The following is an 18,253-nucleotide window of genomic DNA, read 5'->3' as shown; positions in this document are numbered from 1 at the left end:
TAACACATTATCACCTATTTTCCAATGCAAAGTATTGAAGGAATCCCATGCCCAAGCAAAGTAAATATTTATAAATGAGGCATTGGATGAAGAGTCGTCTCATTGGCACTCGTTACATGTACCACATCTTCATATATCTATTGATATCCTCCAAGAATTCACATTGGAAAATAGGTGGCGTGCAACGGAGTAGATTACTTTCCATCTATATAATTATTACCAATGACGGCTGTGGATATTAAATAAACAATTGATAGTAAATAAAGTTTTTTTTCTAGCATATTTATGAAAGTCTAACATTGAAAACAGGAATAAATATTTTGAGAAAAGGGGGAGGCAAAAAATTAGTTCTGTCCCCCAAGTATCCGGGGTTAACCTACATGTTAGCAAGTTATTTTACTTGATCATTCACACCAACACATCAACCTTAATTAGAGACTGTTAAAATCATTTAATGAGAGAGACAAATGAACCCATCAAATTATGCTAAGTCATGATTTCTTATGTATGGGCGCCTACATTATTTTCGCTGTGTTATACTCTATTACTTTCATAAGGTTCCATTGTTTTGTGAATAATATGCATTTTCGCTTAGCAGATATCAAAATATAATATAGAGCTTAATAACTACGAGAAGTCACCGTAAAATTTAATGAACAAATGCAACTGTTACTTATTAAGAAATATAACATAATTGAATAGGTATTTGAATCATATAAGTATGAGTAAAATTAATAAATATTACACACACAGGGACTTCATCGAGATCACATTTCTTTAAATATCAATAGGCAACAACGAACATACTTCTTTGGAACGGAGGGGAGGTAAAAACTGGTGCGAGCGAAATTTGTATTTAATAATTGACTTAACGAAAAACTAATACTGAAATATATTGAAAAAAGAAACAAATATTTTCAACTAGACCGAACTAAAATATCGTTGATAATTAGAATTGTCCAGTTGCTGTTCATTTTCATGATTTTCTTAAGTCGCTGCATGTGAATTGAAAAATCGATTTTGTTCGACCCGAAATGTATAGTATCTTAAAGTTTAAATCTGTAAAAGTCAGTATAGAAATAAGGAGATATTTCCACCAACGATTAGTCAGATAAGTCAAAAGTGATTGCATAACAGAATCAGGAAGAGACTGTTTTCTCTTTTTATATTCTGTAATGCATTTAACACAAGACTATTGGTACATTTAAAAAAAAAGTGATAACAAGAATATCAGTAAGATCTGTTATTGTACATCATTATATTTTTTCAGGTTTTACCATGCTGTGTTTGCGTATTTGGCTTCTGCTGTCTTTGGTCAGTTTAGGAAGGTGTTTGATAGAAGAAATACAATTGCCGCCATCTTTAAAAGAATGTTTGATGATGAAGAGTAAATACCAAGACGTTACTAAATCACCCAGTGAGTCCGTCTGTAATAATTGTATAACAAGATTTCTGTGGAAGGAAGGACCGAACTTGCAAAAATGTGATCACCCGAACGATAATATAACTGTATCGGACATAAGTAACTATTTTGGAAAACTTCTACATGATGAAATCAAAGGAAAGCGAACAAAGCGTCAAGCAGGAAAAGCTCTATATCGTAAAGAAATTAGAATGTTAACACGTGGAGAAAGACTACGATTACAAAGAGCCTGGGCAAAAGCCTACAAAAGTGGAGTAAGTACAAAATTGACCAAGATAAAAGTGCCTGCATCCGTCGTGTTGCTCATGTCATCACAAACCCGTTCGTGACTGAATTTTGATATAATTAATAACAAACTCGCCAATCGCTTTATAAAATTAACCTTTAAAGAAATATATCTATGATATAGTATCAAACATTTTATAAATATTATTTTGAAAAATAGAAATGCAATATTTGTCGATATTTTAATGGTTTTCCTATAAATAAACTATGGTCGTTGTTAGTCTTTTATGGGTTTTTTAAAATTTTAATTTGTTTACATATTTTCGAGTTTAGTGTGACATCCATTCCCACTGAACTAGTCATTATTTTTGCTTAGGGGACTTAATTCGGGGTCAGGTATTTTTCCGCTTTGTTGAAAACCAATTTGTGACTTTGGGCTGTTTCTTTGGTCCAGTTGTGGCTTTTTTTTTTAAAAAAAAAGGTACACTGCACCATTTTAATATTGCTTTTAATAGAATTTAACCGAAGATAGCAAACATTGTTTCTATGCAGTAAAGATAAGATATCATAATGGGCTAAAATAAGTCTACGAGTTCAAGACAACACATCCTACTTGATAATCGAATCATTGAGTCTTTACCAAAAATCAGAAAACACAGACGACCTATTGTATTTAAATTATTGATTTTTTCTAACTTTGTTGTGTAACTAAAATGTTTGAATGGTGTCTTTATAATGCATACATTTCATTTTTAGTATTTTGGCTGGCTTGTTAGATTTCACAACGACAACAGCAGAAATGCTGCACAAAGCGGACCTGCCTTTCCTGGTTATTACAGATTTTTACTACTGATGTAAATATGCACATTTCTTCAATCTTTAAGAACATGATCTGTTTTTTTTCAACTTATTTTTGCTCGATGAAAACTCTCACAATCCTCCAGCAAGAGTGTTCGTTTTTTTTAATGACAAATGCTGTAAAAACAGACTTCAAGCGGAAGATGAAACATGCTCTCATTAATACGTTGTGCTTCTGACTGTTAGACAACATACTGAGTATACCTTCAACTAATCAGTTGGGGAAAAATGTAATATGATAAATGTTAAGTTTTAAAAGATATTAATAAAAAAAGTAAAAATAATGTAGGTTATAAATATTCAAAAGTACAAAATAAACGTGTGACAGGTATTCAGATATATCCCATGTCTATTATAAGAAATATATAAAAATCAGAAAGAATATTTAAGCATCGTGTTGCCATAAATGTTCAATCTAGCATGCAGGACTTATTCTTGCTTTTTTCACGATCTCTGTTGTCTTTTAGTAGCGTACTACAACGGGAGTTAGTGGGCTCATTACCCCTTCAGCTCGAAAATATTTTTAGGCTGCTTACAAGAATATTGCATTAAGAATTAAGATTGAAGATTTGTTCAACAAATTAGCTAAAGTTTAAAAGTCAACAAAGAAACAAAACTGGTTACCGATTTCGTATTTAATTTTTTTCTCTATACATTTGATCAACTCGAAGCGTCTTAAAATTTTTACAAAATGGTTAACTTGTAAATAGCACACTCACGATAATAATATTTTACATTTGTTTAAATTTGTAACATACAAAAGTTATTGTCGACCTTTTTCAAGGAATTACATTTTATAAATATTCTTTTTTTAGATTAGAACGAATTTTACAGAGTTTTGATCCAGAAGTATCTCTCCCGTATTGGGACACTACTGTCGAAGCTAATATGGATAAACCTGAAAATTCCATACTCTGGAATAATGAATACCTTGGGGAAATAAACGGATTCGTCAACACTGGTATTTGTGGGGGGTTTAGGGACCTTAGGGGTAATAAAATCGTAAGAAATGGTGGGAATGGTGGTGCATTATTCACGCATACTAATTTAACGTATGTCTTGAACAAACAAACCATTGACGATTTAGTTGAAGATTCTAGTTACGATACTATGGAATCGCTTCATGGCAATGTTCACAATTATGTAGGGGGTACAATGTCCTTACTAGAATTAGCCCCATGGGATTGTGTTTTCTGGTTTCAACATGCTTATATAGATTATACTTGGGAATTATGGAGGTATACCCATGGTTACAACATTGACTATCCCTATAAACCTAACAAAAGAATACAGGAGGCCGAAGTACCAATGGAAAATATGCCTTATATAGATTTTCTTGGCCATATTCCGACCAACAAGGACGGTTATGGTCATCAGCTCGCATCTTTGACCCAATACCAAATGACACCTACTTGTTCACAACATAATCTGTATTGTGGATCACCTGATTTGCAATGCCGACGCATTGATGGGTCCTTTAGATGTACTGCTGTTGATAGAATATTCAGACATAGTGTGGCACCTTATTTAAAAGCTGCCCAAGGTGGAAAAGTCAAGCTTGATTTAGATGATCACCATGAAGGAAAAAGGACAAAAAGAGATACCACTAATATCCATCTAACTACTATTAAAAACACTGTATCTATAGTAATCCAATCAACGGAAATAACAAATATCTACTTTCCACAAGAACATGAACCATGCATGGGAAAACCAATTCAAAATAATTTTGTAGCTGGTTGTTCAAAAGCTGACGTGAAAAGATGGGCATTTATACCAATTAAAGTTGTTCATTTGCGTCCAAAAGAGGTCCACTTTACTTCACAGTCCGAAACCAACGGTAACAAGAACAGATATGATATGTATGATGAGCACAAATATAATCATTTGAAAAAGCTTGTTCGACCTGGTAATCCAGCAACATACTATAATTGCCAAGAAGATGAATCCGGTGCATTTAAAGTAAGACTAAAGTCTACTGGATTAAGTTACTTCGGTGCATACACTGATTATGTGTTCGTTGACAACAGACTTCCAATATCCTCTCATATCGGGTACATCGCTGTTGAAAAACCTACATCTTATACACCTACAGACGCATTGATAACTGCCTCTGACGCATGCGGACGATTGTGTAAACCAAGATGTCGCCAATGGGTTAAAGGTAAACTTTATTATGTTCCATGTTCCGGAGCCATTAGAGTCACCCAACAGAGTCCGTTAATGTACGGAAACGACTTCGGGGATGGTGTATTATCGATTTGGGAATTTAATGAAGATTTCACACCGATCGAAAATGAATCAAATATATTTATGGAATTTTTCTGCGATTATTCAAATGAATGGATGTGGAAACAAAGAAATACATACAAACGTTAATGTTTTGTAGTTGATTTTATACAATTTGTTAATTGTAGAAATGTGAGAAAATAGCGCAGAATCTGAATAAAAATTGAATTGTGATAAAAATAAAAGATATTGTCTCTTCTTTTATTTCGTGATAATATTTTTACATGAACATTTGAATAATATATAAAAAAAAAAAGAGATGTGGTATGATTGCCAATGAGACAACCATCCACAAGAGTTTACTTTACGCAGATTTAAAACAAACATAGTTTACGTTATGTGATCAGATAATACTATTCTGATGGCATTTCATCAAAAGAAGAAGAACCTTATCTGCCTTCACTGAAATGAATAAGGGGCGTTACAAACACTGTTATATTACTGAGTATACCAATACTCAACGAAAACTTTTGTTAAAGAAATTATCATTATTTATTTCATCAACAATCAAAGCTTGCCTTCTGTGGTACTTTCAAACTTCATAACCTAAGGACGGTATATAGTTGTGGATACTAATTATTTCCATAGATGTTTTAGAGAAGCTCAGATCAAATTAGTTAGAAAGCCAAACGAGTATAAAGTTGAAGAGCATTGAAGACCCAAAATTCTCAAAAAGTTGTGCCAAATACGGCTAAGGTAATATATGCCTTGCATAAGAAAATTCTTAAGGTATTTCGAATAATTGTGAAGACGAAATAATACATTTTAAAACTGACCAGTAGTCGAAGCACAAACAAACTGACAAATATGCATCTTTTATTTGTAGCACTATTATTTCAGATTAGGGTTGGCGCCTGTTTACACATTTAAACCCACTGCATTTGTTTGCACCTGTCCTACGCCAGGAACCTGTTGTTCAGTGGTTGTCGTTTGTTGATGTGATTCATTCAAGCATTTCTGTCTCTCTTTTTTAAAAAGATTAGTCTGTTGGTTTTCCTGTTTGAATGGTTCTGCACTAGTCATTTTCGGGGCTCTTGATAGCCTGCTCCGTACTTTGACCTTTAATGGTTTACTTTTCTAATTGCGACTTGGATGGAGCGTTGTCTCATTGGTACGCATACCACATCTTCTTAAATCTATCTAAAACAATCTCTAAACATATATGTGGTAATATATATGCATAATTAGTTATTCGATCTCAAAGTCGTATCAAACAAAAAGTGTCACAATTATTCATATATCAAAACTTCGAATAATGTAGGATGACAAAGTGTGGACGTATGGACTGTTCGAGTTTATAAGTGTCTTTGAGGTTCAGACTGTGCCAAAAATCGAATTGAAAAAACAGTCAATATTCGTAAATGAACTACAAAGTCAAAGGAAAAACAAAAAGCAAAAGTAACACAGTATAAACCACAGAAAAACAATTGAGCAACACTAACTAACCAAAAACCTGAGATGTACTTATCTAGATATAGATTGGTAAAAAGTTCCACAAGAGACACCCATCGATTTACTTTGTTAAAATCAATAATGAGTAATGTAAATGAATATTATAACTATTGGAGCGTGTATAGAGTGCTTTTCTGAATTTACCTAAACAGGGACGCTCAAAGCACCAAACATTAGAAGCCTTGAATATATAAATACTTGAATACGTGATAGGCTGTTTGAACAAAAGGGCTAAAATAAATAATAGCCAATTATATCTAAGCGGTGTGAGTTGGAACCTTAGTTTCAGAGTAAATTATTGATTATGCATTAACGGAAATTAAAAAAAAGTGTGCTATAAAACTTGTCATTACCGAAGCACTGACTACTTGAAGTGACGATACACTCGGGGACTAAAAGCGTACCAGAAGTTGTATCAATCATATAATAGCGAAAAAAACAACACTTTATAAGTTTGGTACATCCGAAACACTATTCTGTATTATAGCATCTATAAAAAAATGCTCAAACAGTTTATGGATTTAAAAAATACGTAAAATACGTGTGGAGACATATGCCAAAACGACATAAATGAATAGCCTATCATATGTGGTTCATTTTGCTCGAGATCTACCAGCAGTGTTAGAAAAAGGAAATAACGCTTTACAATTTTTATTCGACCGAAGCTCTTTTCTCTATATATACTTCTGGAATGTTTAATAATTACGTTAGTTTTGAGTGTTCACTAGAATCTGTGAATTTGAATGGCAGTCAGAAATTGAGAGGCATTCCAAAATAAGTTTTTTATTTCAATATAAAAAAAAATATAAAAAAATCAATACCAAACGCCAATGAAAATTCTAAACGGAAAGTCCCTTTAAGCAAATGACAAAATCAAAAGCTCAAATGAATCCAACAAATGGATCACAACAGTCATATTCCTGACTTGGTACAGGTATTCTCTTATTTAGAAAATGAAGGATTGAACCTGGGTTTATTGCTAGCTAAACCTCCGCTCTCTTGTCACAATGACAGTCTCATAAAATTCTATTATATTGAAATGATGCGAGAGCAAAACATACAGACATAATATGTTATAATGTAAAAAATAGGGGTACAGCAGTCAACATTATGTTATTATCTTAATCACCGTAAAAACAAACAAATATGTAAAGAAAGAAATAATAAAAGGGTTTACAGACAAAGCACATAAGCAAAAACGAAAGACAAGAATACAAAAAAAAAAAATTACCGCTGCAAAACAACACAATGACGGGATGCACAGGTACTGAGCCACGTCAAATGAACACTACCAAAAAATGACTAAATCGTAAAAGTAATAATTTACAAAGACAAATAAAAGAATGAAATAACTGTTATACAGATGATAAACAATTCCAGTTCCTGAAATCTATACTTGAAGACAATGTTAATTATGAAGTTGATACGGAATATTTATCAACATGGTCTTGGTATCTTACGACGAACGTTTTCTTATAGAAAAAGGACGATACATTCCTTGACATACCCTTGGTTCATCAACTTTCTGCTCAGACACTAAAATCGTCTCATTTGTCATACATTCTGGTACTGATATGACCGCTCTTGTCAAATTAGAGGTTTCAGTATAAAACGAGACAGAGGAAGCCGTGTCTGTTGTTTCTTTAATTTCTAGTCCTTAATGATATTTAAATGGAACTATTTGTTTGTTAATGGAAAAACATCATCATTACAAATTTCAGCATTTATGACAAGCCAAGGCCAACCTCGCAGTAATGCATAAGAAAATAAACCGAAAACTTTAATAGAATTTAAAATTACAAAGTTGAAGAATAATTCTGTAGCTAGAGAATAGAATCTCTCCTTTTGTATTTGAGTATGGTTGTAAAAATTTTGATTGTGGGCACATTTTGAAGCGCTTCATACAAAATGTGCTTCGGTCAACACTTTAACAACCCAATAAAATTACGAAAAAAACCTTTGAATTCTTAAATAAAACCATGACTTCGTGAGGAGCTAGAAAAACAAGACCTAGGAACCTAAAAAGAAAATTCTTATGCATATAAAGTCGAATTTGCCGCACAGTGTTGAAACCTCATTTCGTCATCTATGACGAGTTTATTCTCTATATTTTCAAATCATTTAACGACAAAGCGATGGGATAAGGCCTTTGTTTAGAATTTTTTAGGTCAAAAACACACGCATTCCTTGATAAACAACATCACACAATAAAGCATTGTTTAAATTTTCTAATATAACAAATCGGAATATGTTAACAATTTAGACTTGGCCATATGATGGTAGATTGGTTGGAGTTTAACGCCTCTTTCGTCACTATTGTGCATTTATTTCTTTTACCAAGGATTGCAACTTTTCCTTCCGAAGACCGGTGGTTCTTTCCACATGGTCGTAACTGGGTCCCCAAAACAGAGGCGACAGGGGTCTTGGGGACCCTAGCAAAGCCCCCCGGTCAAAAGTTGCAATATTAGGGTTCGAAATATGTCTAATAACCTTCATTTTTGTGACTTATTTATCGTTTTTGTTTCATATTTACTGTACGAAGAAATGCATTAGACAACCAGAGCCGGCTGATAGATACTTGCCTCGAATTTTATTCCATCAACACATGTATCCATTTACAGTAGGGTACATGTTTAAAAGTAGAAACAGTTGCGAGGGTTCCACGGAACTCAGTATCTCGCTATTTTGCTGTTGTCTATGGGAGAATCGATATTTAAAATGTTCCTCAAGAGACTATCTTTTGATTGCAGGAAGCTTCTGTCCAAGTTTGGTAAAAATCGTGGATGATTTTTGAATCTAATAAATGTTTTAAAAACTTTAATTGCAGGCTGTATGTAAACTGGAGTCCATTTAAAAGTAATACAAGAATAAACAGGAAATACTTTTTTACAACATTACCTTTTAGATACTAGCTATTGATCATAAACAAGCTTCTGTCCAAGTTTGGTACAAATCCATGATAGTTTAAGAAAGTTATTTAAATTTCAAAAACTTTAAACATAGAGTGAATATTTGTGGACGACGCCGACGACGGAATGTTGGATCGCTAAGTCTCGCTTTTGAGACTTGTCGCAGGCTCAACAAAAAGTGGAACAAGTGTGTGTGGTTAACGCTGTAATAAAAAAAAAAAACCCGCTCATTTTGATAACATTTTTAATAAATACCAAAGAATGGATGCTGTCGGTGAACGCTAGTTCAACTTTTCTTGTTCCTTTTAGATCCAATCGTTCCGCCTTTACTTGTCCTACATTGTTCGTACGATGGACCGTCGTGAATCATGACTAAAACACATAATCTGTCCTCGGTCATTGTTGATCTACACCATGTCTTTCAAACCCTAAGGGTAGATTTGCGGGAAATGAATAATTGCAGACCCAAATGCCGGTTTATTGGCGATACTGAGTAATCAGTCAGAGATTTCGATACATACATTTGTAACGTAGTTGAAATAAGAGTACACAAGCTGGACACCAATACTGATTTATTACTATTCGAAGTATGCATTACTTAATTGTTGAATGGTGCAAAGATGTTTTTCACCCCTGCATTCCTAACTTTTTCCAATTTTTTTTTTGGCCAAAAATTCAGATTGCCTTGTCTGCTTCATCGATAGTTACGGCCCTGTTAGTAGTAAGTATATTACTATGGGGTTTTGGATTTTTTTTAGGGTTTTTACAAGATGAGGTTATAACATGTTTATGACATCATATTATTACTATCTAGTAGAAAACTCTCAAATTCACCTGTCGTTCATGTTAACATACAAAACTATAGAGTTTTAGACGTTTTCCTCACCAACTTGAGAGTTTTACAAGATGATGCAATAACATGTTTTTTTTTTTACTTCACATTATATCTAGAAAACTCTCAAATGTTTGTCACTGTAGTACATGTTAACATACGGAACCTTTATGCGTTAGATCTAAAAGAGAGAGAAAGGAATTTTGCTCCTCAATGCTCTTCAACTTCGTACTTTATTTGGCCTTTTTTACTTTTTTGGATTCGAACGTCTTTTGTAGACGAAACGCGCGTCTGGCGTATATATAAAATTTAGTCCTGGTGTCTATGATGAGTTTATTTTATATACAAAGTAAAACAAATAATTATATAGAATAGAAGAAATTAGAAAAAAAATAAAAATAAATAATTAGAATTTAGAATAAAATCAATTAAAATTAGATAATTTCAATTTAAAATAAAATAATTTATGATTAAATTAAATTACTGTAAAAAATGCAATGACATGTTTCTGATATCACAAATTAACTTTATCCGTATGTTAAAACATGTACTACAGTGACAAACATTTGAGAGTTTTCTAGGTATAATGTGAAGTCAAAAACATGTTATTGCATCATCTTGTAAAACTCTCAAGTCATGAATCACCAGATAAGGAAAACTTCAAAAACTCTATAGTTTTGTATGTTAACATGTACGACAGGTGAAAAATTTGAGAGTTTTCCACTAGATAGTAATAATATGATATGTATATATATGTCATAAACATGTTATTACCTCATCTTGTAAAAACCCTAAAAAAATCAAAAACCTCATAGTAATATACTTGCTACTCCTGTTCCACGTATTCCGCCATCCTCAATCAATAAAAATTGACCACCAAGAAAAGGATTTTTAAGCCAGAGATTAAATAAAAATCTTCTTTGGAAGAAAACTCAGTATTCATAATAAACCTTATTAATACATTACGGTGTTTACATTTCACAACTCTTACACTATGCCCGTGTCTTTTTGTCGTTTTTTATTTTAACGAACGTAATCTATTTACTCGCAAATTATTAAGCCAGGGATTTCGTTACCACAAATTACTTTCCTCCTTAGATATAAAGATTTGGTTTTTGAAGTTTGCTTGTACCTGTAGAAAACTTATTTTAAACGGGATAGCACATCCTCATTTTTACGGAAATGTTATTTACCGTGCCCGGAAATTTAGAAACGATCCTAGTAAACTTATCGATCCTTTAAATAAAATTATTCCAATAAGGTTACCAATTCAACACTGTAATTAGATCATTGAATATTATTTTTATTGGTATTAATATTGATTTTGTTATCAGTAAATTAAAAGTAAACTAAATATTATTGTTATATACAGATACACATTCATGGATCAACAATCTGTAAATACCTGTATCTTAGCATTGAACAATGTCATGTTATTCTCTGACTGTTTATGCGTCTTGAAAATAAATCCATTTGATGTTGGATGTGTACTGATTGATAATTAAGTCTTAAATGCATGATTTTTTAGTTGTTAGTGCCTTTGAACTAGCTTCGATGTGTTGGACTAGTTGGATGTGTACTGATTGATAATTAAGTCTTAAATGCATGATTTGTTAGTTGTTAGTGCATTTGAACTAGCTGTCAATAACTGTGAGAAATCTCAGATCTTTACTTAGTGTCTTTTTGTTGGTGCAAATACCCTGGCCTCATCCACTTGTATTTGTGGTATTTGTATTTTTATCCATCTGATGAGTTTAGCCTTTAGCAACTGATTTTTATAGTTGGTTCTTTTATTGTACTGTTACACCACTGACCCAGGTTATGGTGAGGGTTGGGATACATCTCGCTAACATGTTTAACCCCGTCACATTCTCTATGTATGTGCCTGTCCCAAGTCAGGAGCCTGTAATTCAGTGGTTGTCGTTTGTTTATGTATTACATATTTGTTTTTCGTTCATTTTTTGTACATAAATTAGGCCGTTAGTTTTCTCGTTTGAATTGTTTTACATAATTATTTCGGAGTCTTTTATAGCTACTTCAAAGCTAATTACAACTAAATAAACAGATCATGCATCTAAGGCTGAAAGACATCTAATACTTAGCAATGGTTTTTGACAAGTTTCTATGCATTCTTACTGTCTTCATTCCTGGTTTTGTTCTTTTGTTCCTGGCATGCACATATTTTAGGTCTTTCTAGTTCAACAGAGATCTTATACATAATGACCGTGCATTGAATTACGTCCAAGATTTTCTAAGGAACTGTTAGAACAACTTGAAATTTGGTAAACACATTCATTAGATGTCTTTCAGCCTTAGATGCATGATTTTTTTTTATTAGTTGTAATTAGCTTTGAAGTAGCTGTAAGTAACAGTGAGTACTCTAAGATTTGTATTTAGAGTATTTTTGCTGTGGGGATGTAAACGTACCCGTCAATGTCCACTCTGGTTTTTTTTTTTTGTTAAATGGATTTGCTAAAAAAAAAGTTTGGGAACAACATCAAACTCACAAAAAAGTAGATGTGGTTGATGTCAATGAGACAACGCTCCACAAGAGACCGAAATAACACTGAAATTATCAGCTTTAGGTCACAGTATGTCCTTCAACAATGAGCAAAGCCCTAACCGCATAGTCAGCTATAAAATGCCCTGAATGAAAATTGTAAAACAATTAAAATGAGAAAAAAATACGGCCTAATTATTGTACAAAAAAATGAACGAAAAACAAATATGTAACACAGCAACAAACGACAACCACTGAATTACAGCCTCCTAGAAATACATGTAACAAAAACATAGAGTGGACGTAACCGGGTACTTGTTTATCACAACAATAAAAAGAAACTAAGTACAGATCTGAGAGTGCTCGCATTTACTGAAAACTAGTTTAAATCCAATAACAACTTATAAAAAAATCAAGCATCTAAGACTAAATCATCAATCAATACACATCAAAGATCGCAAGGATTCAGTGTAAAGATTGTTGTTTTACTATACATCTCTTTGACATATACCTTCGATTTCCTGTTATTTAGGGACCTTAGTGGCCGAGTGGTTTAATTAGTTACCACTGTAATCACTAAGGTTGTGAGTTCGAACCCCGCTCGTGCAATTGCACTCGACTCCCAATCTGAATTGACTAGAATTGTCAGTTTTTCTATCGGCGGTTTCCAGGTCGGTGGTTTTCTCTGGGCACTCCGAATTCCTCCACCAATAAATACTGACCGCCACGAAATAGCCTAAATGAGTTGCTTAAAATGGGCGTTAAAACATTTAAAATCAAGACAAATCCTGTTATCTATACAGAAAAATGCAAATAATTTAACACACGTGCATTAAATGTTCCTTTCACGGGAACATGGTCAATTGTTACTGAACGAAGAAAAATAATGTGTTTCCACTGTTGCATATTCTTGAAATCATTAATTCGACTTATGCTGAAGCAGGTGAGCATTTGCTACGAATGCGTGAGATTTCGTTAATGCGTTTTTAAAATTCTGATTAACAGCTGATTTCTTTAAAACCAGTTACCTGTTCCACATGCTTTTGTTAAATATTTTTAAAACTTTCAACAGAAGAAGGAAAAGGCAGCAAAATACCATTCATGTATGTTACCTAATTACTAAATCTTTCAGATGTTACAATTTTGACGTACGAACTGATTTGAAATGGCTTCAGTAGTCGGTGATACTACTTCCCGTGACATTTAATAAAGTACAACTTTCAAATTAGAGGTATACTCCTTCAAACACCAACCTGTTTCAATTTCTCTCGATTCTATCACAAGGATGGATGGATTTTAAAGTTTAAAGTTAAAAGAATATCAAATGCCCACGTCAGTAATGTTTTCTCATGTAAAGACAACTCAGCTTATAGTCATAATCTATTGTTTTGACAAAATATTAATGCCTACACATGTATTAAAATAGTACATTGCTCTTAATAGTCCGTAAAATCCAATGAAAAATAGTTCAAAAAATTAAAAGTCATGACGAAAACATGTGTTATATATAAGCATGGTTAACTTACAGATGGATGTGAAATTTTAGGCATTCAGAAGGCACGGTACAGTATCTTTTTTTTATTCTTGTCTTAGAAAATAATTTCTGTATGTTTCTATGACAAAAGATTTGAGCGTATTGAAGGAACATACGCAAACTAAAACTAGATCAAGACAAAATCATAATCAGCAAATATCATGTTGTGTACATGTATTTTACTGTTATTGACTTATACCAGTGTCGGAAGATGCTTCATAGAAGAGATTGAGCTGCCGCCATCTTTACGCGATTGTTTGAGAATGAAAACTAAGTATCAAGATGTCACAAAATCTCCTAGCGAGTCTGTTTGTAATACCTGTGTTTCAAGATATCTTTGGATGTCAGGACCGAACTTGCAAAAATGTGATCACCCGAATGATAATACAACTATATCGGACATTAGCAACTTATTTGGAAAACTGTTATGTGAAGAAACATCAAGGAAACGAACAAAAAGGCAAACAAGATATAGTCCATTCCGAAAAGAACTTAGAATGCTAACCCGTGCGGAACGGCAGCGATTACGCAGAGCATGGAGAAGGGCATATGACTCGGGAGTAAGTTTTATGGACATTTGTTACTTGTCTTGGTTAAGAATGAGATATGTGATATACTTGCCAATGAGACAACTGTCCACCAGAACCAAATATTCATCCTTTTGTTCATGACTACCACTCTCCCCATAAGTTCATGGTAACCTGCCTTTTTGTTTAAATCGAAACCATCCGGTGTACTTAGATCCAGCCTCTCCCCTCCGAAAAAAAAGAAAAAAAAAACACATTGAAGAGTATTGGTGTATATTTTGTAATTATACTAGCATAGACTAAAGTCGTTTAGTACTAGTGATATATAGAATGTTAAAATGAGTGTATCATAGTTACAAAGACAGGTCATTTAGCGCGGTTCATATTGAAAAAAATCCCAACCAATTTAACTACAATAAATTTGTCAACTTTGAACATTAAAAAAAAACTACAGTTTTCTACATCTCATTACAAACATGTACCTGTCATTTTCAGGATTTTGGATTGGTCGCTAGATTTCACAACGAAAACATCCGAACTACCAGTCACAACGGACCAGCCTTCCCCGGATATCATCGATTCCTGCTTCTTATGTAATTATTATATTTCTTTTTTTTCCAAATGGCAGTGCGTCACATTATCGAATTCTGCAAACATAAAAACGTGGATGTTGAAGTCGGAATCCAGCAGGGTAGTTTCTTTTATCGTGCACAAGTTAACAAGCATTGTATCATGAAAATATTACAACTAGTCCTACTAAAAGCGCCGTTCTTTTGCTTAATGTGGGTTTGTTTTTTGTTGTGTATGTACTGATTTTTGGCCATCATGGATTGATACGCCATACCCTATGTTTTTTCTATTAAATAATAATAATAATAATAAAAAACATAACAACAACAACATGAAACTTACATTTAACATTTAGCAAATCTAAAGATGTATGTAAATAAACTCATCATAGATACCAGGACTAAATATAGTATATACGCCAGACGCGCGTTTCGTCTACAAAAGACTGACCAGTGACGCTCGAATCCAAAAAAGTTAAAAAGGCCAAATAAAGTACGAAGTTGGAGTGCAGGTTTTACATGCTGATTTTTTAAAATCAATTCTGTCTCAACTTTTCTGGAATCCGATTACGTGAATTTGCACAGTTACCATTTAAGATGGCTGTTGAATTGATTTGATGTCCTCTCGTTGCAGAATTGGCAATTGTCGTACATGTATGTCCGAATTTCATAGGATTACTAAAATACATATTATAGAATATAATAAAAATACATAATTTAAAATCAAGAATATTTCATTGTATAAGATTTTCAATTGCTTTTTACTTAGATCATCACACACGAGATATTGATTGTCATAATGCGCAATTGGTGCAGTAAAATACGTTAAGTTAGTCAGTCGTATGACAGAAACAATCTTCATGATGTTAAAGGACTTTATATAAGTATGAATAGCTACGTTCAAATCTAATTTTTTTTTATTTTGTTTCTTAATAATTCCCATGATTTTAATTTCACACTTGGCATTGTAATCATATCTTCTTTTTTTTAAATTGCTTTCCAGACTAGAAAGAGTTTTACAAAAATATGAACCTGGAATAACACTCCCGTATTGGGACACAACTTTTGAAGCTAATATGGATAGACCTGAAAATTCTATACTCTGGACTGATGAATACCTTGGTGAACTGAACGGATTCGTCGACTCTGGTATCTGTGGTGGAGTTAGGGATCTTAGAGGCAATAGAATAATCAGAAATGGTGGCAATGATGGGTCTTTATTCACATGGACAAATTTAACCTATATAATAAATGTACCAACAATTGAGGAATTAGTTGAAAATTCCAACTTCGACACTTTAGAATCGCTCCATGACAGTGTTCACGCTTACATAGGCGGAACAATGTTAGGGCTTGAATTAGCGCCATGGGATTGTGTATTCTGGTTTTACCATGCTTATATTGATTACGTTTGGGAGTTATGGAGATATTCTCACGGATATAACATTGCATACCCTAATAAACCTAACCATGGAGGACAACAGGCAAATGTTCAAATGACAAATATGCCAGCTATAAATTTTCTTGGACGTATTCCTACAAACCAAGATGGATATGGTCGTGAGCTAGCATCACAGTGCAATTACCAGGTTTCACCTACCTGTTCACAACAGAACGTTAATTGTGGATCACCTGATTTGCAATGTCAAAGTTTTGGCAGACAGTTGTTTGGATGTACTGCTGTTGACAGAATATTTAGAAATAGAGTACAGCCTTATATTCTTGCAGCCAATGGTGGGAATGTCCAGATTACTTCCAATAACGGAATAAGAGGAAACAGAGGCAGACGAGATACTAGTGCGCACCATAATTCTAATACCTATACTTTCACAGTGAAGGCAACGGATGTAGCAAATATCTACATTCCTCAAGAACGGGAACCATGCATGGGAAAACCAGTCCAGAATAGCTTTATTGCAGGTTGCTCGTCAGCTAATGTGAAAAGATGGGCCTTTATACCAATCAAAGTCGTTCATCTACGTCCTAAAGAGGTTCATTTTAATTCACAGACTGAGGTTAATGGATATCGAAACAAATATGACATTTATGATGAACACAAATATAAAAATCTGAAAAATTTTGTTCATCCGGGTAACCCAGCTACATACTATGATTGCCAAGAAGACGAATCTGGTGCATTCAAGGTCAGAGTGAAGGCTTCAGGACTAAACTACTACGGTGCATACACTGATTATGTATTTGTTGACAACAGACTTCCTGTATCCTCTCATATAGGATACATCGCTGTTGAAAAACCTACGGGGTATAAGCAAACAGAAGCATTGATAACTGCCTCTGACGCATGCGGACGATTGTGTAAACCGACATGCCGTAAATGGATAGATGGTGAAATTCACTATGTTCCTTGCTCTGGAGCTATTAAAGTAACTGCAGATAATCCATTGATGTATGGAAACGACTTTGGAGATGCTGTGTTATCGGTTTGGCAATTCAAGGGGAAATTCACTCCAGTCGAAAGAGAATCAAACATCTTTATGGAGTTTTATTGCGATTACTCAGATGAATGGATATGGAAAGAATGCAACTCACATTAAAGCTATTTTCATTGATCGGTTGGTGAAAGTGGTTAAATTGTCTATAAAATACAAAGTTTGAAAATGTTATTGTTTTCATTCTTTACTGATACATGAATGGCATTGTCAGTTTAATTTCGACTTGTGAGTTTGAATATCTCTTTGGTATAGATGGTCTCTCTTTTATACAACTTGCACGTACCTTACATAAAAAGTATCAAATCTAAGGCATATCCCAAAAGCTAGTTTTTCAAACCTAAAATAAAATTCAAATGGCTTTTAAGAACGCTTAAACCTGATTATTTACAAGGAACACTCAAAACTTATTATTATTAGGAATACACAAAGCGTAAGGTTTTTAGAATTCTTTTGCTTTAGCCAACAAGACTGATTGGATTAAGGATTTTACACTGTGTTTTCAAATACACTCATCAAAGATGCCAGGATTGAAATTTCATATTTGCGCCAGACGTGCGTGTCGTCTACAAAAGACTCATCAGTGACGCTCGAATGATTATTTTTTAAAACGGCCAAATAAAGAACGAAGTTGAAGAGCATTGAAGACAATTTTTTTTTTTGCCAAATACAGCTAAAGTAATTT

General features: G+C 33.5%; 2 protein-coding genes across 2 annotated transcripts; both read left to right on the top strand.

The window, feature by feature from the left end:
- Positions 1–3,356: 3,356 nt before the first annotated feature.
- Positions 3,357–4,936, top strand: LOC143076792 (uncharacterized). The gene has a single exon (XM_076252702.1). It carries the CDS (start codon positions 3,395–3,397, stop codon positions 4,883–4,885), a length of 1,491 nt encoding a protein of 496 aa, XP_076108817.1. The 5' UTR covers positions 3,357–3,394; the 3' UTR covers positions 4,886–4,936.
- A 9,247-nt stretch (positions 4,937–14,183) lies between these two features.
- LOC143060727 (uncharacterized) lies at positions 14,184–17,673 on the top strand. Its single transcript, XM_076233632.1, has 3 exons — positions 14,184–14,582; positions 15,045–15,142; positions 16,122–17,673. Exons 1-3 carry the CDS (start codon positions 14,184–14,186, stop codon positions 17,671–17,673), a joined length of 2,049 nt encoding a protein of 682 aa, XP_076089747.1.
- Positions 17,674–18,253: the final 580 nt, after the last annotated feature.

The sequence above is a fragment of the Mytilus galloprovincialis genome, chromosome 1 (genome assembly GCF_965363235.1).
Source record: "Mytilus galloprovincialis chromosome 1, xbMytGall1.hap1.1, whole genome shotgun sequence".
Lineage (NCBI taxonomy): Eukaryota > Metazoa > Mollusca > Bivalvia > Mytilida > Mytilidae > Mytilus > Mytilus galloprovincialis.
Note: the sequence above shows the minus strand (reverse complement) of the source record. Positions and strands in the feature narration are given on the sequence as shown.